Source organism: Pyxicephalus adspersus, chromosome 11, assembly GCF_032062135.1.
Source record: "Pyxicephalus adspersus chromosome 11, UCB_Pads_2.0, whole genome shotgun sequence".
In the NCBI taxonomy this organism is placed as follows: domain Eukaryota; kingdom Metazoa; phylum Chordata; class Amphibia; order Anura; family Pyxicephalidae; genus Pyxicephalus; species Pyxicephalus adspersus.
Genome location: NC_092868.1, coordinates 42,213,288 through 42,239,446, shown reverse-complemented (window position 1 = coordinate 42,239,446; position 26,159 = coordinate 42,213,288). Strand labels below are relative to the sequence as shown.

General features: G+C 39.1%; 2 protein-coding genes across 2 annotated transcripts in view; both read left to right on the top strand.

Moving 5' to 3' along the window:
* The first annotated feature begins 120 nt into the window (after positions 1-120).
* Positions 121-15,527, top strand: UBE2J2 (ubiquitin conjugating enzyme E2 J2). Its single transcript, XM_072425695.1, has 7 exons — positions 121-212; positions 5,497-5,627; positions 10,019-10,059; positions 11,041-11,143; positions 12,910-13,048; positions 14,102-14,182; positions 15,102-15,527. Exons 2-7 carry the CDS (start codon positions 5,497-5,499, stop codon positions 15,384-15,386), a joined length of 780 nt encoding a protein of 259 aa, XP_072281796.1. The 5' UTR covers positions 121-212; the 3' UTR covers positions 15,387-15,527.
* A 6,495-nt stretch (positions 15,528-22,022) lies between these two features.
* Positions 22,023-26,159, top strand: part of SLC35E2B (solute carrier family 35 member E2B) — a 45,278-nt gene continuing 41,141 nt past the window's right edge. Inside the window, exon 1 of the mRNA XM_072425246.1 lies at positions 22,023-22,284. The gene's annotated coding sequence lies outside the window, so the exon portion shown is untranslated. The remainder of the gene's footprint in view (positions 22,285-26,159) is intronic.

The window sequence follows — 26,159 nt, the reverse complement described above, 5'->3', positions numbered from 1 at the left end:
GCAGGGGTGCAGGAAAGAAATAAAAGAAGTAATATCGCTGGCAACGTAGGCTGTTTCCATGGCTACAGGAGCTTCCCGGATGACGCCTTCCACATCACGTAATCGGAAGCGGAAGTCCAAGTGCCCGTCTCGGCCATATTGGAAGCGGGGGAGGAAACAGGTCGGCGAGGAGGAGAAAAGGGAAGACGGGGCTAGGTGATCCGGGCAGAGAGGTGAGGGGTGACAGGGAAATTCTGTGTGCTAGTAGGGAAGGGGTGGGAAGCGCTGAGTGAGATTGGGGCTGAGGAGAATGTGGCGGGCCCGCTGGTTCTCCCCAGGCCTGGAGGTAGGGGAGGGACTCTGTGTTTGTGATATTTATTATTCACCCCGGGGCCTCAGGGGAACCACAACACCCAACGTGCATGCTGGGACTTTCTCTTGGTTTGGGTGCAGCTGGCATTCTTGCCATGTTTATTGTTCCTGCTCGGTGCCCCCATGTTTGCACATTCACATCCTGTTTACATTTCTGGCTTTTCTCACCAATCTCATATTAGTATTTTCTAATGATGGTTTCCAAAAATTATTCTAGGCTACCTAGGATACAAATGTTACATTAAAGCAGATTGGGATCTTACATATGCTTTAACATACTCATCAGGAATACCATTTATTATTGTAGCTTGCATTATATTGGAAGAAATAATCACCCTTTATGGGGGTGCCATCTGGTGGGGACTTATCTTACCCCTCCAAGCTGCACATCAGTCATGTGATGTCACTCCCAGGTCATCGCCTAGAATACAGATTTCCCATGCACAGCCGAAAGTTATGGAGGGGACAGTGCTGGCTACCAGGAAGCTTTCTCTCGCCTACCTAGACAAAAATAAGTCTTATAAATAATTGTCAGTTTTTATTGATCATGGAATTGAGCTTTAAAGAGGAGCTAAACTCAAAAGTCTCCCAAAACAACAAAAAATACACTCACCTTTAATCCCGCAACACAGTCGATCTATCCGGAGGTCTCTTCCATCGTCCTGTGTCGCCCCCGGCATCTCCGTACGCCACCATCTTCTCTTCTTCCTGGTTCTTCTACCTACGTCACCCAACCCAGACAGGACATTGGAAAAAAAACTGCCAATCTCACTGCGCATGCCTGAGATGCTCGGACATGTGCAAAAGGAGCAGCCAAGAGCCTCCCGGGATGCAAGACGTAGGTATCTCGGGAGGCTTTGCACTCCCATTCATTCTCCATCGAGAATTAGGGGGCGGTGCTGCACTTAAAGAAAAAAAAACAAACTTACAGAATTTTTACTTTACATAAAAGGGTTGTCTACCCTTTTATGTAAAGCGAAAATTGTGAGTTTTTATGTAAATGTAACGCTTTTTGCATGGAAATACGGACAGAATTGGAACGCTGGGGGGTGGGGGGGGGGTATTATAATATCTAGTGATTCAACAACTGTGATCCTTGTTCAGGCACTTAATACTTTGGGTTAACCAACACTCATTTTTGTGCCATATGTTCCTCTAGTGGAGACTGGGATGACAACACACAGTGCTTTACGTTTTGTGTTGTCAGTGGGTATTAGAATCTTATGTTCCCAGGGGACTTCCTGCTATGTGGTGACAACACTTAGTCCTTGTCTTCTTGTTGTGCCCATGGCTTGTCATGTGTACCTCCAGTGGGTACGAGAATCTGATGGACCATTCACTTTCCAGTCTCTAAGCTGCAAACAGGTTCCTGTTGTGGGGGAGCAGCTGTCACCTGGTTGTGTTGTCATTATCCCCTGCATCCCTGGTGGAGAAAACAACTGGCTGTGCAGTCACATATCACAAGAAAACATTCATGCATGCACAAGGATTCTGTTCCATAGCAATGGTATGCAGTCACCCTGAGCTGATTGCATGTAGACAGGAAATGCCAAGAAAGAGGTGACAGCAGATTAGCAGCACTGGGATGTAATACAGATATTGGAAAGGAATACCAGGCATTTGTTTATTATAAACATTGTAAGCCTAACCCCATTTATTTGGTGTTTACATGTGACCTCAGTCAGTTGTTTATGGCTTTGTCACAGATGTTCACTTTATCACAAATCCCCTAATTATATTTCCTGTTTCTGTGTCTTGTCACTGTATACAAATATTAAATAATTACAGTCCAGAAGACTCAGTCTTTTAGGCTGCACATGACACATATATGACATGAAATATGTCACAGTATTGCACTAGTAAATCAGGTCCTTGTTCACGTTGTTTACACCAAGCTTTCCAGAGAACACTGAGCCATTCACATCTGTTTCACAGGAGACTTTGAAGGGCATTGATTCCAGAACCCCAGAACTGAAAAAGTGCAAACCACTCAGTGACCCCATGCTGGCCTGTCTGGGTGTATTCAGTAGCTCCATGTTTAATTACAGGGGACAGTAATTCATATTTGTGTGTTTTAAGGGACCCAGACTGCTCAAAATTTATCCAGCCCTGCTTTACATTTTGGGTTTATTGAGTGGCTTACTTTCAGCTGTTCAGCTTTTGAACAATGCCTATCACCGGACTGCCCATGAAAATGCCAACCTTTGGCAACTTGCCAAACTAGCTACATCACAGAACACACCAAACATTTTCTCACTTATCGTTTTCTAGGTGCCAGGTTTGTGTGTCTTGCTGGGATCCTGTAAACAAATATTCAGCCAGTTGGTCCACAGCCGTTGCATTCATATAATCGGGATGGCGGGTATCCCACAGTGTGGCTGGTTCTCCATTAGGTTAACAAGGCCAGCAATGTAGGGGAGCTACAGGCACTTTTGGTAAAATTAAAGTAAGAAAGTCACTTCTTGTCAGTAGGGACGATTGATTGATTTCTTGGTGGCTTGGAAATGCCGAAAAACGCCTACCCAAGAAGCTGCATGGAGCTTCTGAACAACCATTTGTAAACTCCTAAGACCAATTCGTTTTCATTTAATCATTTGCAGGCTGTAAAAATCCTTCAAAACAAACATAGTCTAGTTAATCTTGAAAGGAGTACTGAGGTAGGATGCTGTGATGCTTTAAGGAAACTGTGTACAGCACCTTTTTGCTATCAGCTGTATTCTGCCTGCATTGCATAGGGAAGCCCTGTGGTGTGTCCATTGCTGCTATGTGAAAATGCTACCTGCCTGACTTCTGTGGCTTCTAAAGATTCTGCAAGGCAAAGTCCATAGTCATGTCACTAGCTTTCCCTTAAAGGTGCTCACAATCTAATGTCCCTACCATAGTCATATGTCTTTAATACAGGTCAATTCTGGGGGAAAGCCAAATAACCTACCTGCATGTTTTTGGGATGTGGGAGGAAACCCGAGTACCCAGAGGAAACCCATGCAAACACGAGAGAACCTGCAAACTCCATGCAGATAGTGTCATGGCTGAGATTCGAACCTGGGACCTAGCACTGCAAAGGCCAGAGCAGTAACCTCTGAGCCACCGTGCAAGGGTTGCAAATGACAGACAGATACAGACAGTGACACAGGAGGGGGAGAGGACCCTGTTCCGAAGAGCTTACAATCTAGGAGAGCACAAGGGTAGGACTCAGATCTGCATACTTATTTCAGAACAGTGCTTCCAAAAAGGTGAAAGCCAATTATGGAGCCTGACAGCCAGGCAAATAAGAAGTTTATTGATAAAGCAGTGAATCTGATATTCACTGAAACACTTCCTGGTGGAGAGTCTTCCAGTCTATGAATTCTCCACAGGTAATGTCATATTCACTGCTTTTTAAAAAGCCCCCTAATAGTTTTAAAGAGGAGGTCAGTGATGGCAACCTACATACTTCCTCACTGCTTGCTTCTAAAGTTAAAAACCTCACAATTAGTTTAGGAAGTTCGTGCTTGTTTAGAGAATGCCTAAAAAAAATCCACTATCTTGTTTGTCAGACATTGCTGAATGAGAAAGTTCTGCACTTTGTGGCTCTGCAGCTTTTGTGTGAATTAAATGCTGTAATGACCTGACATCTGATAGCGTTTTGCAATAATTTGTGATGTATTCTCTCACATGCTTTTTAGTTTTTTTTCTGATTTTGCTTGTCTGGTTACTATAGGTACTGCTTTTTATTCTGCTTTTGTCAGTACTGTTAACATTGAAAATGGTTATTATTACTTTAGTGTAACTTCTGCATTTGAAAAGAGGAAACGTCTAGGAGCCGATTGGTATGACCAGGAACCCTCTGTGACACCAGTGCCATCAATATTCTCAGTGGCCAAACTGTGAACAAACTCCAGTACTCTCAGTTCTGGTCATAAAGTAACTAATCACCACCAACACCCAGAAAAGCAATCAATAGAAGTAATATGGATGTGTCAACTCAATGTGGTAGATAGGCTGGACCCCCGATATACATTCCTGTAGAGAAAAACCAAGACATAAAATTATTATTATTAATAAACAGGATTTATATAGCACCAACATATTACGCAGCGCTGTACATTCAATAATATAGGGAGTTTGTTTACTGGGTCAGCCAGTGTAATATATCATGGACAATAAAAAAAAAAAAAGCGAAATAACGACAATCAAACCATAGCAACAAGCAAGAATATAAATGTGCCATATTAGCATATTTAATCAGACTTACAAGATCATTCTAAAAAGCTGAAGAAAGTTGGGTGCAGTAATATCCAAGTCAGTGTTTCTCAACCAGGGTTCCCCAGAGGTTGCTAGGGGTTCCTTTAACAATGAGAAATTTGTGCCTCTCAGTTTAAGTGGTACCAGTGACTTTTTGGTTATGTAAGGATTTACATAGTAAGCCAGGTTGAAAAAAAGTCCATTAAGTTCAACCACTAGAGAAATAAACATATCCCAGATATAAGACCCTATGGACATAGTAAATTCAGAGGAAGGCTAAAAAGAAACCCCTGGTACAATTTGCTTCAACAAAAATTCCTTCCTGATACCATGAGGCAATCGGATGTTCCCTGGATCAACAGTCTCTATTATCTTTCTTTAAAAGCTTTAATAAAAAGTTTTATTCTGTGCTTCTAGAAATCATCCAGCTTTTTCTTAAAGCAATGTATAGCAGTTGCTGAAACTACGTCCTGAGAGCTACTTCCTGGGAGCCGGTTCCACATTTTCACAGACCTTACAGTGAAGAATCCCTTCCTCATCCGGAGCTTAAACTTCTTTTCCTCCAGACGCAAAGTGTGCCCTTTGTAACGATCTTAAAGTGAATAGTTAAGAAGAGAGTTCTCTATATGCACCATTTATATATTTATACAGCGTGACATTCTTCCCACTGACCACCTTGATAATTTGCTCTGATCTGTGAATACGGTAATTATTGCAGGGGTTCCCTGAAAACCTGAAAGTTATTTCAAGGGCTCCCCCATGTTAAATTGTTGTAAAAGGCTGCTCCAGGTAACGCTTGCTTTTAGTTTATTAAAGAGAAACAATAGAAATTTGCTTTTTATGAAGTGTTTCTTTGTTAATGAGCATGAAAGGCACTGGCTTAATGTGATCAACTAATAACTCTATTTTTATTGTTAATAGATGAGCAGCAACAGTAATAAAAGAGCACCAACAACTGCAACACAACGATTAAAGCAAGACTACCTGCGCATCAAAAAAGATCCAGTGCCTTACATCTGTGCTGAACCCCTCCCTTCAAATATTTTGGAATGGTAAGTTTTCAGTAATAGTTTGCTTTTTCAGCCTAGATTTGCTGTTTTGCCACTGGGTAAAGGTACACATACATTTTACATAACAGAGTGGGCATACCAGCCTAAGACTTTTTTATGTAGTGTGCTTTTAAAAACCATGTGCTGGTTTGTATGGTGTACTGAGAATACCACATGTTGCTGGAATTTTATGAATGCGTGGATGTTCCTGGCCCTGCCCAATGTGATGGAGAGACCCTCGGTCACTGCATGTTATCATTCTGGGCACATTGTTTTCTGTATTTGTGATTTTTGCTCTGTTCTCTTCAGTTTGTGTATTGTCCTACATTTCTCATGTCCTTTTTTTAGTGAATAAGCCATGTTCATGGTCCTCTAAGACTGAATGTCAGTTTATTCATGTATACTGCCCCATAAGCAAGCATTGCAAAGCATTTGTCATCTACACATTTAAAACCTGCTGCGTTTTCTAAATCTGCCACAACAGTTGTGGAACAAATTACATATGTGATGGGGACTGTAGTTGTGTTCTTAAGTTGAATTTGTATGTAAGTTGGAACAGGTACATTATTTTAATAAATGCAATTAGGACAGATGTTTGTCTCAACATATTAATAAGCAGCATGCTGTCAGTTACTGTGTGAAATCCTCACTGTGAGTTAATCGCAAACAAAGCAAATAAAAAAAAAAAAACTTTATGGAGCCTAGCCATTCATTAACTTCTGGAGCAAACTGTCCTTGATATGCAAAAAGAAACAACTACAGAGTTTGTCTTGTCACTAAAGAGTTACTAGAGCTTTCAGTAGAGCTCTGTCCTTAAGATCACCCACAACCTCAGTTGTGTTTAGCAAAAGATTTCTTCTGCAAGACATGCAATCTGCCCCCCTTCTTCCTTTCCATCTTACTATAAGTATGTGAAAAAAATACCTGTATGAGGGAAAGTTCAACGTACACTTAACCCTGTCTGCTGCATTGCTGGGGCATGACATCGTCATCCATGGAAAGATTCCCGTGGAAAGCAGTGCAGATAATATATTGCAATATTTTGAATGATCTGTGTTCCACAAGGTCTCAGAAGGATGGTGATGCCTACGCACCACTGGCCACGAATAGAGGTAAACTTAATATAATTCTAACTACTCCTTACAGGTGAATTTTATACTTATAATAAGTGTTTGAGAAGGGGGACTGCCATTTTAAATTGACCTTCATTTTTTATGCAACGCTTACTTTAATGCTCAGGGTGAATTGGTCTGGGTCCTCAATGTACCTGCTATATATTTATATTGCTACAGTGCTCAGCCCAGAAATTTTTTAAGATGGGTGGGAAGAAATTGTAGGCAGGGGATGGCCCTTGTATTGTGACCCAACTCATTAGTAACCACCCAAAAGCAGCGGGGTGACTGCTGAAAGTGCTGGGTCGTGTATCCAGCTAAAAGAAGCCGGGGAGGTCACCGTGCTATACAAAAGGTGTTGAAAGTAATTATGGCAATTTCTGATTTGTATGAGATTCAGGCTAAAATCATAATTACATGATTGCTCATGTACACATAGCCATAAACCTTATAAAGAGCATTGAAACCTTACCTTACATTAGTTTCTGGCCCACAGTGACATCTATGTCTAGGAATATCTGGCATACAAGATTACAGGAGATTTTTTTGATTGCTCTTTAACATTTGTAGAAGCAATGTATAGTGGGGAAGATGTTGACATAACATTATGTTCTATATTTGTGTTTGCAGACATCAGCGTTAATTAGTATAAATGTTTTCATCTTCTACTGAATAAATATTAAGAATAGGGTTAGTTAAAATATTACTTAATTCAAGTGATGATGAGGCCAAGACACAGATGTACCACTTTCTTCTTCATGTTTCTATAGCATGCAATGATTTTGTCCTATGCAGTCATCATCACAGGAGTGAAAAATTTTGACTCTGAGCCTTTAAGTCCTACTAAAACCAGAACTTATTTATATAAATTTTTAGCTTTAATCTACAGGTTTTCTTCACAGTACATTTTTCTGTCCTCAGTCGTTTAGTTAGTATCATTAGCTTGCTTTGAGATCGTGACATTTTAAATTGTTATTGGATAGTGAAAGAAAAGCAGCACAGTGATGAGCTTATTATGACTGTTTAACCTCCTATTCGCATAGGGTTGTATTGTCAGTACATGAACTGATTGGGTGCTTGTACTGCCACCTCCTTTTAGATTCATGCCTATTGTACACCAGCGGTTGCCAACCTTTCAGACCTCACTGACCACTAAATTCATAATTTTAAATTCCACAGACCATTTATATGAATTTTTAAAAAAAGATAAATACATTTGTAAAATAATGATCTTCTTAATGGTGCTTGACAAGGACTGTGGAGGTTCTGATTCATTGATCAGCTCACGGGTAAGTGAAGTATTACTATTGTTACTATTATCATTAGTTGCATTATCTTTGGTATTACTAAAGATATGCTAAATATTTGTTTGCTTTTTCTCACTCATTATGGGTTTATTTCTTTCAAATCTAAGACCAAGCAAGAAATGATCGTTATCAAAGTCCAACTATTTGATGCTATTAAATATAACAGTTAAAGAAAATACACAATTAAGGTCATACTTACCTAAAAGAGTATCTGAGAAATAAAATAAAACAATCGGATGAGAATCAGTATTTGCGGAGCCGGGTGACTGTTGAAATGGTGGAAACAATTCTGAAGCGTACGGCTGGGCAACGTTTGTCTCATCCAATTTAAGACTACACTGACATCACGCTGCACTTCTTTTGTTTTTCCATCTCTAGTACAGTTCTTGAATTTAGTGCAATATAAAGGCGAAAAATTGTCATTCAGAGTATAGGAATTTATTAGAATATTTTTGTTTTATTACTAATAAAACATAAAAGTTGCAATTAATGTCCAGATTTTTCTGTGGACCACCAACATTTTCTCACAGACCACTGGTTGGCGACCATTGCTGTAAACAACTTGTGCAGAGGTTCATACCAGGTCATATTCAAGTATTTACTGCTTGCATTTAAAAACGAGTTTAGTGTTGTATTTTTGATAGAGCTGCTTGATTGTGTGTCTTTTATATCTGTCTGGAGTTTAGCTTAAGGGGTCAAGTAGCATATGTTATATGTCATTAGAGAGCCTGTTGCATTACAAACACACAGATTAGTTTATGCAGCAGGTCAGCCGTCTTATAGCAGCGTGCAGGTTAGAGAACAGTTGCATGAACATAAACTCACACGTGGCACAAACAATCCCAAAGGCCATGTGTGTGTAAGGCTTGTTTACCTTATGTAAATAGTTGTCTCTGTTGGCTTTTCTGACAGTTGTCTTTGTAGGTTTTTGTCGGGTCAGCATGAGCTCTTTCCGGTTATGCAGCTCTCCTGTCCGAAGTTTAGGTGCTATAATTTCTGGTCTTGATATCTTTTAGAAACATTTTGTAATAAACTGAGTGGATTTGTTTGGCCTTTTTAGTTTGTTAGTGTTTCACAAAGAGGTGCACGATGCTCACAAAACAAGGAATCAAGGTTTTAATAATGAGATCTGGCTTGAGGGAATAATTTGTATCAATTTGTTGTTAACCAAAACTGAAAATTCAGGTTTTTATTGATGCCAACAACTAATTGTCTTCAAATCGGGTACTTTGTGCCTTGGTAGGATCCCGGAGCAAAATAATAGGATATGTGTGTGTGTGTGTGTGTGTGTGTGTGTGTGTGTGTGTGTGTATATATATATATATATATATATAAATATATATATATATATATAAATATATATATATATATCTTCCAACTAATAGGTGAATGATTTCTTAGCAATCGTGTCAGCGAAGAGATCCCTGGTGTAACATGAACCTGAATACTCTTGGCACTAATCATTAAAATTTATTCTCCGAGTATATGTCTGTGTGTCATAGTTTTTTTTTGTTTTTTCCTATTTGCTTACCTCAGCCACTTGTGAAAGAGGAGAATTTGTAATTTATTTTATTGTCATAGACTGACCACAGACCGCAAATCAGAATTCTGAAAGTAGATTTTATACAGAGTTTTCACAGCTGTTATCTAGAGCAGCTTTTCTTAACCTTTTTTACATTGGGAAACCGTTGAAAAACCTTTTTTTTAATATTAATAATACTAATAAAGACAAATGGCATTGATCACATAAACCTGAAGTTATTTGATGAGGAATCTTTTTATGGATAGACTGGGGAAGGATTAGTTGATTCATCAGGTTTTATTTGTAATCTGTGTTCTTGTTACAAAGATTTATGCTTCATTTTCTAGTGTTTATATGAATATTATTTGTAGCCTTTTCTCAAAATGTCACATTTTTGCTTGAAGTTACTAGTGTTTTTTTGTATGGTTTAAGATGTTTACTCTTTTTCCTTAGGCACTATGTAGTTCGAGGACCTGAGATGACCCCTTATGAAGGTAAGATTAGGATTGTATTGTTTTATGTTTATTTTAAAGTGTGAAAAAGACATGTTGGTGGTTGATAGTCATTTAGTTAGCTTTCATTTTGTATCATAACAGTAAAATTGTTGTTTGGTTCTTTCCTTGATTAGTTGATCTTAGTTAGATCTGGTCCTCAGTTTTTGAAATTAGGTAATGGTGTCCAGCAATAGGTTTGGTAAGAATGTCTTGGTTTAGCCAAGGTATATATGTGTAAAAACAAATTCTGGTCTCCTTCTAAAAATGCTTTTTTGCTTGGATGCATTTGGTTTGAATATTTTTTTTTATCGAAAGACCCAAAGCAACAACAGCAAGTCAGAGAATAGTCATTATTTCTTTTCTTCTGTTTTTAATACATTGGGCCTGATTTAATAATGATATCCAAGGCTGGAGAGAATACAGTTTTGTCAATGAAGCTGGGTGATCCATGAAACCTGGAATGGATTTTTTCAAAGTCATTTGCTATCTGCTAGCAAATGTTTTAAATCCTGTACCAAATCCATTCCAGGTTTGCTGGATCACCCAGCTTCACTGAAGAAAGTGCATCCTCTCCAGCCTTGGAGAACTTTAATAAATCAGGGCCATAGACTCCATAGAATCAGCGTAAGAGAAAGTCAGATAGCATTTCTCAGTGGAGAGGAAATTATTAGCAACCTTCATGTTCTGTTATGACAGGTTCTCCTAATTACTGTTGTATGTTGGGGAAAAAAAAGCATGCTTATGCTTATATACCATTAAAAAAGATGCTGGCTACTACATATTAAATAAATATAGGATGTAAACATTATAAAATGTGCTGAGCGTCAGCTACAGAGTAAACACTGGTCAGGGGTCCGAGATCTGATCTAGGACAGGAGCGCTTTGATGTTTTCTGATTGCTTTGTCATTGTTCAGCTAATTTATTTTTCAGCTGGGATGTTATTGTCTTCTATTAATAGTGTTTATTTCTCTCCTCTGCAGGTGGTTACTATCATGGGAAACTAATATTTCCAAGAGAATTCCCCTTTAAACCACCTAGTATTTATATGATCACTCCTAATGGACGGTTTAAATGTAACACACGGTAGGAATCCTCTTCATTTTCCACATCATGCAGTTAGTAGATAAGCTCAGAGTTAAAGATGTTTTTTTTTTAATTTTTTTATTTAAATATAGTGGGGAAGGATTACAACCCTGGTCAGTTTTTTTATTGGTGCCTTTTTATGGTGGATTTTTTTCTCCCATAGCTAATTTCATACAGATTTTTTTCTCACTTCCTGAAAGTTAAAATAAATCTCTCCAAAGGAAAACAGACAGCAAAAAACTGACTAGTTTAAAAAAAAAATCCTAAATGTATCCATTTAAAGTAGTTCTCCAGACAACGACTCTTCTAAACATAGGGAGGTAGAGAAGATCCAATGATATGACACGGATAGACTGATGCTCTGCTTATTATGGAGAAACTTGTGTTTTATTATGCCCCTGTTCACAAAACTGCCAGTCAGACATGCCCATGGCATGAACTGTTAAATATCTGAGGCTGAAAGCATGCAATGTGCATACTGCAGTGCAAATCTCTGAGCCATTTGGTTTCAGTTCCTAGAATACTACAACATACAGTGTGTCATCCAGTCAAAGCACGTTGCTTGCCTGGAAGCTATACATCTGTGACTGGGCAGTTGGTGCATTTGTTAGCTTTATTATTTGACCAATAATTACAAATGGGTTAACCAACCTAGCTGGCGGGTAGTCTTTGCTCCAGTAAGCTCTACAATGCATTGTTCAGGGGTCATACCAACCGAAAGGAACTAATGACAACCAGGCTATCATCCGAAAAATGCATTTTTTCCCAATGAAAGAAGCAGCACCTCTATATTAAGTAAAGTTTAGAACTTGAAGTATACACCGATATATAATTATCCCCGAAATAAAACAATGCTTTGCTGAAAATGTTGATAATGTTGGTATTGGATAGAGAAACAACTGAGACACTTATCAACAGCAACAACACATCCTAAATGGAGCAGAACAAAATTCTCTTGTGCATAAATGGATGATCATACCTTCCTATGTCTAGTCCTCAAGGGCCACAAACAGGCCAGGATTTCCATATAAACAGCACCAGTTTGTAAAACACACAAAAATGTGATTAGATCCTGCCGCTTTGAACACTAGAATTAGACAGTCTTGGTTTAGGCTTTTTTTTTTTTAATTTTATTTATTTTTCAAACAAATACCAGAAGAATTTGTAAACCATCAATTACAACATAACAGAAAATATCAACACAGGTGAATCGGCAGACCATATACCTACAAATGAACAATACTGAGATACAGACATTACCTTAACATTACTTAACAATTATCGTGCAAATACATTCAGGTGATACATTCACAAAATCTTACAATAGAGGATTCATTAGAAAACCATCATAATTCTGCGTGAAACGTATTACAGGACCACAGGTGGATCATTGTCCAATAGCCTGGTGACATACCAGGAAGTCTGCTCACTGGTTTAGGCTTTTTAACAATCAAATATTGAGGGAGAGTGGTTGCTCTTCAGAACTAAGATTCAAATGTTTCTACATGTAGTTAGGAATTTTACACATGGCTAAATATTAGGTTTTTGTTTGGTTATTATAGAATAATCGGCTTTTGGTTTAGCAAAGGATCGGGATTCAGGTTTATTGCCTGTGATTTTCAGATTTCGGTATCCTTTAGTATTTCTCTGCCAGGCCAAACCAAGTAAATATATTGTTTTGCCTATTTTAGAAAGAAAGAAACATTGCTTTATTATTTATTTACCACATTGTCATTCTTTCTGAAATGTTCCTTTCTCTTCTGCAGGCTCTGCCTTTCAATCACAGACTTCCATCCAGACACATGGAATCCAGCTTGGTCGGTATCAACAATTCTCACAGGTCTACTCAGCTTCATGGTGGAGAAAGGACCCACCCTGGGCAGCATAGAGACTTCAGACTTTACTGTAAGCATGACTAATTCAAGTGGTATACTAAAACAAAATTTTAAGTCAAAAATATGTAATTGTATTGCTAAGGTTTGGGGAATAATAAGGAAAGTTCCACTACCAGCTCAAAAAAGTTGTTTGGCTGCATTGTATTCTGAAGAGCAGGTTGTCTCAGCTGGTTGACAGACAATTAGAGGATGGAGACAAGGTTATGGTTTTTTTTTTTTGTATTTCTGTCACCCCCGATGGCTCTATTGGTTAATATCCACACTTTCAGTTGGAACTTAAACATCCTAAGAAAATTAAATTCTGTTGCTGCTCTGTGGGTTTCATCCCTTCAATCATTGTGCATGAATGAATACAGTTAATCAGTTGCATTTACGGTTTAAAAGATTTTTCATGCAAGAGGCTTCAGATGGACTTTCCGTCATTCTCTGCCACCAGATAATATTTAACAATGTTAAATACGTCTTGAATACTATCCATAGTGCTTGGCATTGTTTGGGCACTTCTACTAGGGTTTTGATAATCATAGTGAATAACTGAATGAAGGCTTTGGCTCCTGGAAGGGTTATGCTTTACTGTGACCTCAAAGAGCCCAATTACACTTAGTATATCAACAGATACTAAAAACTATTTTTCCCCAATAACAAAATTCAAGGGCTTCATGCTGGTTGTTATGGGGAAAATGTTTTTTAGTTGGTCACAAATATTTTATCAAATTGTGCAATCTACTTTTGATTTACCATCAGCTATGAAATATGTGAGTCTAAAAAATTAATAAATCTATAATTTATAGTTTCCTAAAATTGTAAAGCATATACAAGTGAAAGAAATAAACTCAACTTTTTAGGTGGAATCACAATGGTATGATGTCAAAGGGTTGAGGTTAGCATCCCATACTGCATATTGCATAAGAATTGGTTGGTGATAGTTATACTGTGTAGGGGTTTTTTCACATGTCCCTGATGAATGAGAATTGCTAATAAAATGTTATCAATAGTTTGATTTGGGCATATAAAATGTTTGGATTACCAAAAGGATCTTTTTTTTTTCTGCTTATTTTAACAGAAACGACAACTTGCATCACAAAGCTTAGCATATAACTTAAAGGATAAAGTTTTCTGTGAGCTGTTTCCAGAAGTAGTTGAGGTAGGTACCATGTTAAATCAGTGATCTCATATGTTTATAATTTGCACATTTTAAGTCTTTTCTCCTTTATAAGTAAGTGATAAACATCTAGCTGTTGATTGCAGACCAGATCTGTGATTTATTCCTGTATAAACCGGCTTTAATAAAGAAGCCATTTTTTTACAACACTCCTGTTGGGGACATTGATTTTGCTCCCAGTCTCTCTCTATCTCAACAAGGCAGCCTTCAACCGTTATAAACCCTTTCTCATCATGTCCCTAACTAAAACCTTACCAAACAACACTTTTATCCCACCACCTTCCCAAAGGTTAAATTAAAATGTAAACCTGTGCCCAGGACAGGAAAGTTATCGCATATTCTGAACAGGCACTAAAAGCATTTCTATCTATAAGCATTGACAAGAAATCTTTGAAGGTCTCACTCAGGCTTAGCTTTTTTTTTCATATGAGAGCAGAATCTTAGGATGCCAGTCATCTAATGTAAACAACAAGTGATTCAAAATGTAGAAGCTGAACAAAACCACTTCTAAAGTCTTTTGTGATTTTTAAGGATTTTAAGAAAACCCTTAGAGAGGCTGAGCTTGTTTTACATTTTCCTAACAAACCGTAAAAAGAGCTTAAACCACTTAATGACCATATCCTGCATAAGTCCACTTGACACCCTAATTCTAACTGAACTGCTTACATAATCTTGATTAACTTGTACATCACCCTGCCTACGTTATCCTGAGTCCCATGCAGCACTATTAGAAATCAACAGTTCTGCCCATTACTACAAAAAGTTCTGTGCAGTGGCCATAACAGAACTTCTTAACTTAATATTACCTTCTTATAACCTAATATGTTGTTTACTTTTCCTGCACTTTGGGGCAACACCTCCCAATGTTTTACTTATCTGACTGTACTCTGTATTTTGTCAGGAAATCAAGAACAAACAGCGAGCACAAGAAGAGCTTAACAACCGGCCACAGACCCTTCCTCTCCCAGATGTTGTGCCAGACACAGAAGCCCACTTTGGACAGAATGGAGCGCCACTCTTGAATGGTCACGCTCCCCTGGCAGCAGCAAATCATCCTGGTCTACAGCAGCCAAACCGCAACCATGGACTTTTAGGAGGTGCCCTGGCCAATGTCTTTGTCATAGTGGGATTTGCAGCCTTTGCCTACACAGTCAAGTATGTACTGAGAAGCATAGCCCAGGAATGATGAGATTCACCAGGAGCACCAAGAAGAATCTGAGACCAAACTAGCAATAGTCGGGAAAGAGCAAATGAACTGCTAGGAACAGACGGACTTACTCAGCACCACGCTCGGGGTCATTTCTATTTGTGCTACCGTTGTGCAAAGTGATATGTCACAGTGCATGGGTTTATTACCCTCATATTTTTTTTTTTTTTTTTCCTCTCTTTTTTTTTTTTTTTTTTTAGAACATGAGATGAGTGGTTGTGTGTTTTTCCATGACAGCAAAGTAAAGTAAGAGACCCTGTACTCTGTCCACTGCAGCCACTGGTGCTTGAATCAGCCGGATGTCTTCATTTCCAACATCTGCTTTAATCCAATAAATTTCCTTAAGCTCTTCTTTAAAAGCTGTTAGGGAGAGGGCTTTGTTCTCCTTACTGAATTCGTGATGAGTTGTGGGTTTGTCATCTGCCCAATTTCAGCATAGAGGTCACAATAATAATTGGCCCAGTTTTTTACATCAGTTATTCGGTGATAAAATCTGAAAGTTTATTGTTGAGATTTCCACGTCTTTTTTTTTTTTTAATTTAATTTTTTTTCCTGTTTGTAAATTTTAGCTCTGACAGTGAGGTGATATTTTAAGATCAACTATGAAATGTTTGTATCACTTAATTTATATCCTGTTAGGAGTGATTATTAAAAAGGTTCATTCAGTGAGATTGAGTTTGGTATGCTTTGTATTTGATTGATATTGTACCTGCATGGTCCATCCAGTTAAGAGGTAACCAAAGGATAACTAAATCCAAGAGAAAAATGCAATCTGTTGCAGCTTTCCAGCCCTGTGATGTGGCTGCATCAGTTTTTTTTTTTTTTTTCTTTATCTGATCGATTGTATTGGACTTGCTGGCAATTATCAATCATAAGTACACAAGTTGTATTGTACAAACTATCAAGTACATCCTGTTGAAATTTCAATCATTTTTTTTCTGGGAAAAAATGAGAAGGGCAAAATCTTGTACACCTGTGTGATAAACACCTATGTTTCGTGACCACCTACTAATCAGAATATTAACTGGGTTGGGTGCAAACTTAACAGATTTGCTGGTGTGTACCAAGCCCTACTATAAGCTGAACTGGAAGCTTGAATCAAACGTATCTCTCTTCTGTTAACACAAAGGTAGGCAGTATTGAAATGCAGCCTTGGTGGCCATAATGGCTGCTTCTCTGGTTACGGTGAAATGAGTGACCATAGCATTACAGCAATGGAAAGTGTGCTTTTAGCATGTGAAAATCAAAGGGCAAAAAGCCTGAAAGAAATTCAGTTGCAAGCAGTGGTACCTGCTGTCTGTCCAGTTCCAGGAGCTGAATTGGATCAGTGCCAAGAGCTTTGCTACAAAGTAAAATTGTAACAAACTGGTCAATGAGCAGTTTTGTTTGGCATAGTCAATTTACTGCATTTATAAGGGTATTTCTTTGAGCTATATGACTATAATTTTTATTCAGAATGTCTTCAGAATCAAGCAATCCTGCATGGCACCCTGCGGCTGGCACCGTGCCTTCTGTTTCATCACTCGCACCAGAGTGCTGATTCTTAGGGATCCAGTGTCAGCAGATTTGACAGCTGGCGGCAATGAGTGGCACTAGTGGTGCTGATACTAGTACCGCTGTCTCCCACCCCGAATTATTCTCACCTGGCATGGGGAATCGGTAAGCACACCGCAATCTCACCACCAGTGTGAACCTAACCTTATACTTGGCTGGATTTAACACCATTTCGAAAAGCTGATTATTTATTAGAAATGTTCTTTTTTTGTATATCCCATCAGTAAAGGCCTATAGAGTCCGTTTCTTAGGCAGTTTCTCCTGATTGCAATTTTCAAGTACTCCTTAACAGATTGTGTTAGTGAAATTTCTTTTTGTAAATGTCGATTCTAGCAAGTTGATTACTTCTTAAAGCAAGTAAATGGATGCAATCATTACTTTATTATATTGTAATTGTAAGCTTACATAGATTGTATTTATATAATTTTTTGTACATAATTGAGCGCCCTCTGCTGGTTTATCTGTAATTCACACAGTAGAAGCTGTATTCAGATTTTCAAATTTTTTCTACAAGGAAAAACATTATCTGAGCCTGTTGAGAGTCTTGTTTGCGACGGGTTGTGCGTTGCCATAAACTTGCTTGAAACATGTCAAATGCACTTATCAGTGAATTGTGAATGATGCCTCGCACTGATTCCACAACCGTCCAAAGCCTGTTGACACAGTATTTACTGTCACATAAACAATTACCAAATGCTCAGCAAGGAATAGTTACCTATTTCTGGTAGCAAAAGTTAATCTCGGGTGATTCCAATGAAATTCAGAATATGCAATCACCTGACTGAAATAAAGGCTGTTGTCATTCGTAATTGTATTTTTCTACTAGCACTTAAAGTACCACATGTGTGCTTTATGTATGTATGTATGTGTGTGTCTGATATATTTCTTCATTTAGAGACCCTGTCACCATCTCAGTTTCCAAATTTTATCCTTTTCTCCCACAAAATCAAAGATACTTGTGTACTGTTTTCCCACTTCAATAAAATCATTTTACATGGTTTACTGCTAATCTTTAAACAGTTATGGGAATCCAACATTTCTGAGATTGTGTGGCTTATTTCTGCTTGCCCCATGCAGCTGTCTATCCCCATCACCACATCTGTACAGCGGTTTTTGATGTTGGTAATGGATCGTCAGGACGGATTTGTGAACGACTGCTATACAAGTCAAGAGAGGAGAGCACAGCAGGGTGCCTCTCGTTTGTCCTCCCACCTTTCCATATTACAGAACAGACACTGTGTGTACATCACTTGTTCCCTCATCTGTCATTTGAGGCGATCACGAAAGGTTGTTTCCAGCAACGAATATTTTCCTTGTGTATGCAGCCTAAGCAATTATATGACAGTGTTGAAGTATAGTTCTGGGAGCACCCATGTTGGACAGACCTTATTAGTACTAACCTTGCACAGTGACTGCACTTCTATTTACAATCACATCTTAGCTACACGTTTTATTGCTGCATGCTTCACCTACAGTAAGGAGCTGTGTTATGACTTTAGAAATGGATGGTAGCGCATATGCAAGGTCATTTTTTTAGGTCTGCTGTAACTTTCTTAGTTCAAGATGATAGTACCCTGTAATGGTTTAGGGCAGGGGTACCCAACTTCAGCCTGCGGTCTGGTGCCAGTCTGTGGCAGGTGAGTTGGAGCCCGCAAATGACAGGAGGTAGAAGTGCCGGCGGCCCTCCTTACACTGCAGTAAAGCTAGTGACTGTGACAGCAGGAGCGCAACCAGCTTGAACGCAGGTAGCTTCCCTCACACTGCTTACACAGGAGCTGGTGAGAATGGCAGAATGGTAAAAAAAATACTCCCCCTGACGCTCTCTCCGCTCTTCCAATGACCTACTAATGACTTCCTAACTCATAACCTCATCACATGCACAGATACAAGACTTCTCTAGAGCTGCCCCAACTCTCTGGAATGATCTTCCTCATCCTATTTGGCTTGCTCCTACTTTCTGCTCATTTAAAAGAGCGCTCAAAACCCACTACATATCTCCCATCCTATTGTGTGTGAAATTCCCCCACCTACTAGATTGTAAGCTCTTCGGGGCAGGGTCCTCTCCTCCTGTATCACTGTCTGTATTAGTCTGTCATTTGCAATCCCTATTTAATGTACAGCGCTGCGTAATATGTTGGCGCTATATAAATCCTGTTTAATAATAACTCAATAATGGCAGAGCAATGTATGTAAGGCTTACACTTCTCTGCCATTCCCAGCCGCTCTTCCACCTGACAGCTCTGTTACACTACTCTGCTATTCTCAGCTAGAGTACAGGAGGCCAAGCTGCTGAGAATAGCAGGGTGAAAATTTGTACAGTGGTCTACTAAAATCATTGATCAATCTGCCATGGTGGATTAACGAATGACCAATTGGGAACCTCTATGCATTTCAATGGGGGAGAACACAGCAGGGTGCTGCTCGCTCATCTTTCCTCCTTCCATCAACATAGAACAGAATTCACTTTGTGTACGTTGGTCATTCATTCATCTGTCACTAGAAACGATTGTTTCTTCAGCAGTTATCTGATAGGCTTTTAGCTAAGGCAATGATTCTGTTTAACTAGTGCATAACAGGTCAGCTCCATGCTGAGTGAATAGAGGTGGTGATCCCTGGAATGTCTCCAGACATTGGCTGAGTTAATGAGGATCTTTCAATACCTTCAGTAGTATCCCTTGACTGCGTAATCATGCAGTTGGCAGATATTAATCCTTCCCCTGTAACTTCTCACTAAACCATATGTTTGGTGATATCTGGAAGTTCATGAGTGTTCTGCTAAACAGTTACTTCCAAATCTTCTTTAGAAAGCGTGTGATCAGCACTGTAGTTTTAGAGTTAGAAGGATTACAAGATAATGGTAAATTCTCCTTTTACTACCAATCCATGGGTGTTTTCTGTAACACAATTTAGTGAGTTTAGCTACCCATATGCTTCCATATTACAGACTTGTATAAGCAGGAAAACATTGATCCAAACTGTCCCCATTTAGAACAAAATCTTTGTCCTCTTTTCCTCCCCACTTGTCCCTATTTTTGCTTCAATGGTAATCCCTGCAATAAATAATAGACATAAAAGTATTTAACTACCAAAAGTTTTATATGATGCTAAACCTTTCTTCCAACCACTAAATTATTACATTACATGTTTTGAAACCTTGGTATATGGAGAACATAATAGGAAAACTATAAACATTTTTTAGGTGTAACCAATATTCATTTTACTTATTTTTCGTGGTCCTCATTCTGGGAGGTGTTGCAAGGGAGTGCCCTTTGCCTTTATACTTTGTAAAAAAAGTTGGGTGATATGAGAAAATTAAAGGCATGGCAAGTTCAAACATACAGCAACCTTGATGAACATTATTATGTCTTTCCAATTATCTCAGTGAGTGAAGCAGGAAAAAAAAATGCAAAGGTGGAAATGATCTCTTAAAATCCCACCACCTTTGTGTGTGGTTATTGCTCACCGACATAAATATATAAGACTGCAGAGTGCAAGAAAATAATTTTTTTTTTTGCAAAGGATAAATGTAACACATCCTGTTTAAGAACTTGACCTGTCCTTGCTGCCTCCTCTTACTGAATACGTGTACCATGGTCCATGCATTGAGCCTTGGGCCTCTGAGCAGCCGGAAGATGAACTAGATTTTCTGGAACTGGACCTTTCTTTGCAAAGATTGTTTGTTGTTACCAAGCAAGCTACACCAACTGGTGGAAATGGAGGAAGGGGGTACTTAAAGTAGTACTTTTGTAAGGATGGAAGTGTCCTTTCAAGAGACCTTGTTAAAAGACCATTCTACAAAAATCTGCTCCTAATTTTAGTTTAAAAAAGTAGATATGATTTGAGAGGAAGAGAAAAAAGACAGGCTTTTATAGGCAACGTATATGTTGATATTAAAGTAAACTTTATTAATTGTAATATTCCTCTAAAACTAGACAAAGTTCTACTGCGCTAGGTATCTACTAACACAGTGATTCTATACTTAGGTATATTCATAGGTATATTCATAGGTTACATCGCATGTCAAGAGTATGTTATATGATATCAGCAAAGTCCTGGTCCCGATGTGTTTTGCCCGATTGGGGCTTCCTCAGGGGATTGGGAGACTTGGTGTCTGCTGATGGTAGAACCTCATAAAACACAATAAGTAACCTCGGCATGAGATAAACTGATTCCTATTTATGGAGGAGCTGACTTCCACTTGAATATAAACATGTCGGGGGGACCATTACCATTACAAGTACCATTACTTTTTGGAAAGTTTTTGGTGCATGGTTGGAATCTGGATACTTCCTGTCCTCATGAATGGTGAATTTGGTTCATTGGGGGGGGTTATTCGCTGTCATACGATTCTTGAATACATAAGTTACATAAGATTCTTCAAGTTACATAAAATTCTTGTGTAATTGTAATTAACCCAAAGATGTTCAACATAAGGATCTTATTTCTCAAGAGGGCTAGGTATGCTTGGTCAGCTTTACTGTTTTTTTAATTTGATCTTTTTGGTGGATCTTTTATCCTTACTTGATAGATTTTGGTGGATCCTTTATCTGTTTTTAATTGATTTTGGTGGATCTTTTATCCTTACTTTAGCTTATAAAAAACTTATGGTGAAAGGTATGGTGTTTGAGAGGGGGCATTGCTAAAGAAATGTGATGGAATTGCTGGGTCAGGGAAGTGAATAATTAGACATTCCTAGAGCAGATGAGGACTATACTAGGGTTTCAGGAGCTGAGGCAGCATAGACAGTAATTAGAAGGACCTGTGGCGTGGGGGGGGGTCTAATTGTGATGGAGAATCAGGACAAGCAAAGAAATTAGACATTATAAAAGGAAAGGGCTAAGACATGCATTAAAGCACATTTCAAGTAAATTAAATATCATAAATAAAAAGGCAAATACCTATATGTAAATTTTTTCTGCCTTTACTTGCAGTTTTGCGACAGGGTTTCTTTTAAGGGGGTTTGGAAGTTTCGCAGTTTCGCCACTAGGTGTCAGGCGTGTAGTGCGAGTCTATGGCAGCAGGTGGGTTCCTGTTTGGTCGGTGTTTCCCATTGGTGTGGGTTGTCACGTCACCATGGAGGATAGGGCCAGGCGGGGTAGCAGGGGTTAGGTGGTGAGTCCATGCTGAACACCCTCTGCTCTTCTTCTATCGGCTATCCGAGGACCGGATTATTGCTAGCAACAAGGCCGCTACAGGAGCCCAGCTGAGTGTGTGCAGCTGCTAGGAAAGTCCCCGGCTTGTTGCTAAGGCATAGGCCTCTGCCAGCTCATTCAGGTCCAGGACGTAGCATGAAGCAGGCAGCCCTGGCATTGTCTTCACACAGGTAATGACTTCTTCTTAAAGTATTTATAATATTATTTACCATGCACTCTGTGTATATTGGGTATAGAAGGTCTTGTATACAGCATGCACATGTGTACATAATGCTTGTGTATTACCAGCTCCCCAGCTTGTATTATTATTGCATGGTTCTGTAAATTCAGCAATGCAAGCCCATCATTCTGAGAACTTGTCGCTGTTTGTATTGGGTGCTGGGACCGGGTGGTGTGGGTGCCAATAATGGGCAGAACCAGAAATCAGCACCAACCACACCAAAAAACTTGAGGAACTTTATGACAGTGAAGTTGTGGTGCACTGGAGGCTTAAGTAATGTCCATAGGGCATAAATGGTGCTGATAGTGAGGGGTTCGGTACCAGCTGCTGGCAATTCTTGAAACTCTGGTACCTTAGGAACCAGCACAGCAATTGGTGCGAGCTGGGAAGGTGCCAACTGCATTGATCTATCCAGGAGCTTCTGTTATTATTATTAATAAAAAAAAAAAACAAGATTTGTATAGCACCAACATATTATGCAGTGCTGTACATTAAATAGGGGTTGCAAATGACAGACTAATACAGACAGTGATACAGGAGGAGAGGACCCTGCCCCGAAGAGCTTACAATCTGGTAGGTGGGGGAATTTACACACAATAGGATGGGAGATATGTAGTGGTGGGAAGTAGTGATGGTTTCAAAAGACAGAAGATGGGTAGGCAAGTTTGAAAAAATGGGTTTTGAGTGCTCTTTTAAATGAGCAGAATGAGGTCTGTTCCCACCGCCAGTCTAAAAATATAGCCTTACACCCCTCATTAGAATCATTTTTCAATTTTGGGTCTCAGGGATCCCCCAGAAATCAGTGAGGATTGGTGGGAAGAATGCCTGGTGATACATATAATATAAAGACAAAGTAAACCCAGAAACAACCCAAAACAAAAAAACAAAAAAAAAACACTTACCTTCAATTCCACAGAGCAGTCGATCCGTCGGGAGGCTTCCATCAGGTCCCGCGTCATTCCGACATCCATTTTCGGGCCGGCGCGCTAGCCTCCGCCAACCCCACCGACACAGGTGTGAGATCTGGTGATGTAGATGGGAAAAAAACTTGACAATCTCACTCCGCATGCGTGAGATCAGCAATTTATTTCCCTTTTGGCAAAAGGACTCGTTCTGCACATGCCTGAGATGCTCTGGCATGCGCAGAAGGAGCAGCCAAGTGTGACTTAGGTATCCAGGTAGGCTCTGCGCTTCCATTCATTAACCCCCCTGTTACAATCCAAATAATAAATCCAAAAGTTTATTCTATTATTGTACCTTTGTTTGGACAAATTTTAACAATTTTTTAATAAAATTATTAAATTCATTATTTTTTATAATTATTATTTATAATTATTTGTTATATTTTAATTTATGATTTGTGTTTTAAACTTATCATACCTAAGAATTACAGGCCTAAAATATTAAACAAAAAATTCCCATGCAAAACAATGTACCGCTTTTGACATAAAAATACCGTCATAATCAGACTACCAGGGAGGTTAAAAGGTTCTCTACCATTTTATGTAAAGTGAAAATTCTGAGGTTAGGTACACTTTAATGTCCTTTTACAGTGTCAGCCATTCAAACAGCTAAATAAAAATCACTGGTACCATCCCACCGGTTCTGCCTTATAGTACTGAATCCAGAACTATGCTGGCACCATCAGATAGGCAGTCAGTGAAAGCTAGAGGAACCCTGGTGGAGAATGTTTGGCCTAGCTTAACATTTGGGTTCCCCTCTTGTTTAATATCAGAATTAGTGAACAGTGGGTGGGTTCTGTTAAACACACCAACAGACTATTCTATGAAAATGTATCTGTAATATTCTTATACTAAATATGCACCCAAAAACCTTCCGTATTTATCATTACTCAATGCCTCCTGCCATCTTCAATCATACCATTGCACCATGTTGTATTTGCTATAATAAAAACTTGAAGAGTGTAAGAGTTCAAAAAGTTCTTATGACCCACTCTGGCCCTACATCTGTGCTTTGATATTCCTTGAAAGGTGAGTACCATTCATATGGTTACCATTTTTATTGCACAATTATAATCCACGACAGTCTGTGATGCATCCATGATAGTGCTTTACACCAGAGGTCGCCAACCTTTCTGACCTCACGGAGCACTAAATTCATCATTTTAAATCATTTAAAGTTTGAGAACGACAGATCGTTATGTAACCAGAGCAAACCTATAATGTACACTAATATACTATGTACACCAGGGTTCCTTGAGCAATGAGCAAGTTGTGACTCTCAGGCCAGTTACCACTGACACCAATTATTTTCTTTTTGTGACATTCTTCCAACTGACAGGCAATGTAAGTGGTATTCTTCCCACTGACCGCCACACTAATGTTCTGTGGTAATTATTAGGGATTCCCTAAGGCTAGGTACACACGTGTAATGGTTCTCATCCGATAATCGGCTCAGGCCTGATATCGGATGAAAATCTTGTGTGTGTAAAGGGCTGGTCGTCCAAATGACCGTCCTGGCGGATCCACAGATGATGGATGACGAACGATTGTAATGGAAGTGAAGTGGAGAGAGCGCAGGGGGGGGGGCACTCCGTCGTTCTACCCCCCCCCCCCCCCCATAGAACAGAACGGTGATGTATGTACAGCACTTGTTCATGCATCGTGCAAGCATCATAAAAGATCCTTTCCAATGACAATTATTGCACATGTGTACATAGCCTAACCTGTAAGTTCTTTCAAGAACAGTTGGCATGTTTGCGACTCAGCTCCTTAAACATTTGTTTTTTTTCCTCCAGGCTATTTGCACTTGGCATTTAGCTTTTCACTGTTGTTTCCTCCCCCCAAGGTGAGCTAACTTTGCACACTGTTGATTAAGGCCTGTGTTATGAAAAGATCTTTTGCTGGAAAATCTGTCATCTTTAAGTATTACAAGTTACTATCATGTCTGACTTCTCTGTTGTCTGTGATATGTTAGAAGAAGGGAATGTTCTTCTGCGGTGAACAGGAAATCCTTTAGTGCATGTTTTATTTCACCGCCATCAACTCAAATAAAAAACCGGTTGCAAAGGACACAACAAAAAGCACTCTTCCACTCTTCCTTTTTTATCAAAAACTTTAGTGTTTCAATTTGTAAATTTGGAATTTGCTCAGATTTGATTAGTCATGTAATTTGTGAAATGAGCTCCAACAGTTTTCACAGAGATGATATATTTTTATCGGCTATTGGCACCCAGTAACTTTACGCATGCCATTTGTTCTCTGGGTCACTTAAGCCAACTGTACTTTGGTCTGTTAGATTTCACATTGTCAGCCATGTAGATTGTCATCTTCCTATGCCAGTCACCTAGTAAATAGAGCAAATATTGGAAAAAAATAATTGTTTTGCTTTACCTGGTTATATATTCTTTCTCCCACCTCGCCCCCAGGATAATATTGCTGAAGTGTATTCTGTTTAGACAGCCGGGAAATAAGTATTGAACATGTCAATGTTTGTCTCAGTAAATATATTTCTAAAGGGGCTATTGACATGACATTTACACCATGCACCATGTTTGGAGGAGAAATGGCTCTGCACATCACCCAGAAAACACCATACCAACATTGAAGTTTTTGTAAGGGGGGAACATCATGTTGTGGGGCTGATTTTCAGCATTTAGTACAGGCAGACCTCAAAAAAATAAAGTAAGGATGAATGGAGAAATGTACCAGGATGCTGAAGATGAAACGAGAGTGGACATTTCAGTAAAATAATGATCCCAAGCACACAGCCAAGGAAACGTTTTCTCTGGGTTCAGAGAAGGAAAATAAAGCTGCTGGAATGGTCCAGTCAATTACCCATCTGGAATTTAATTGCAAATCTATG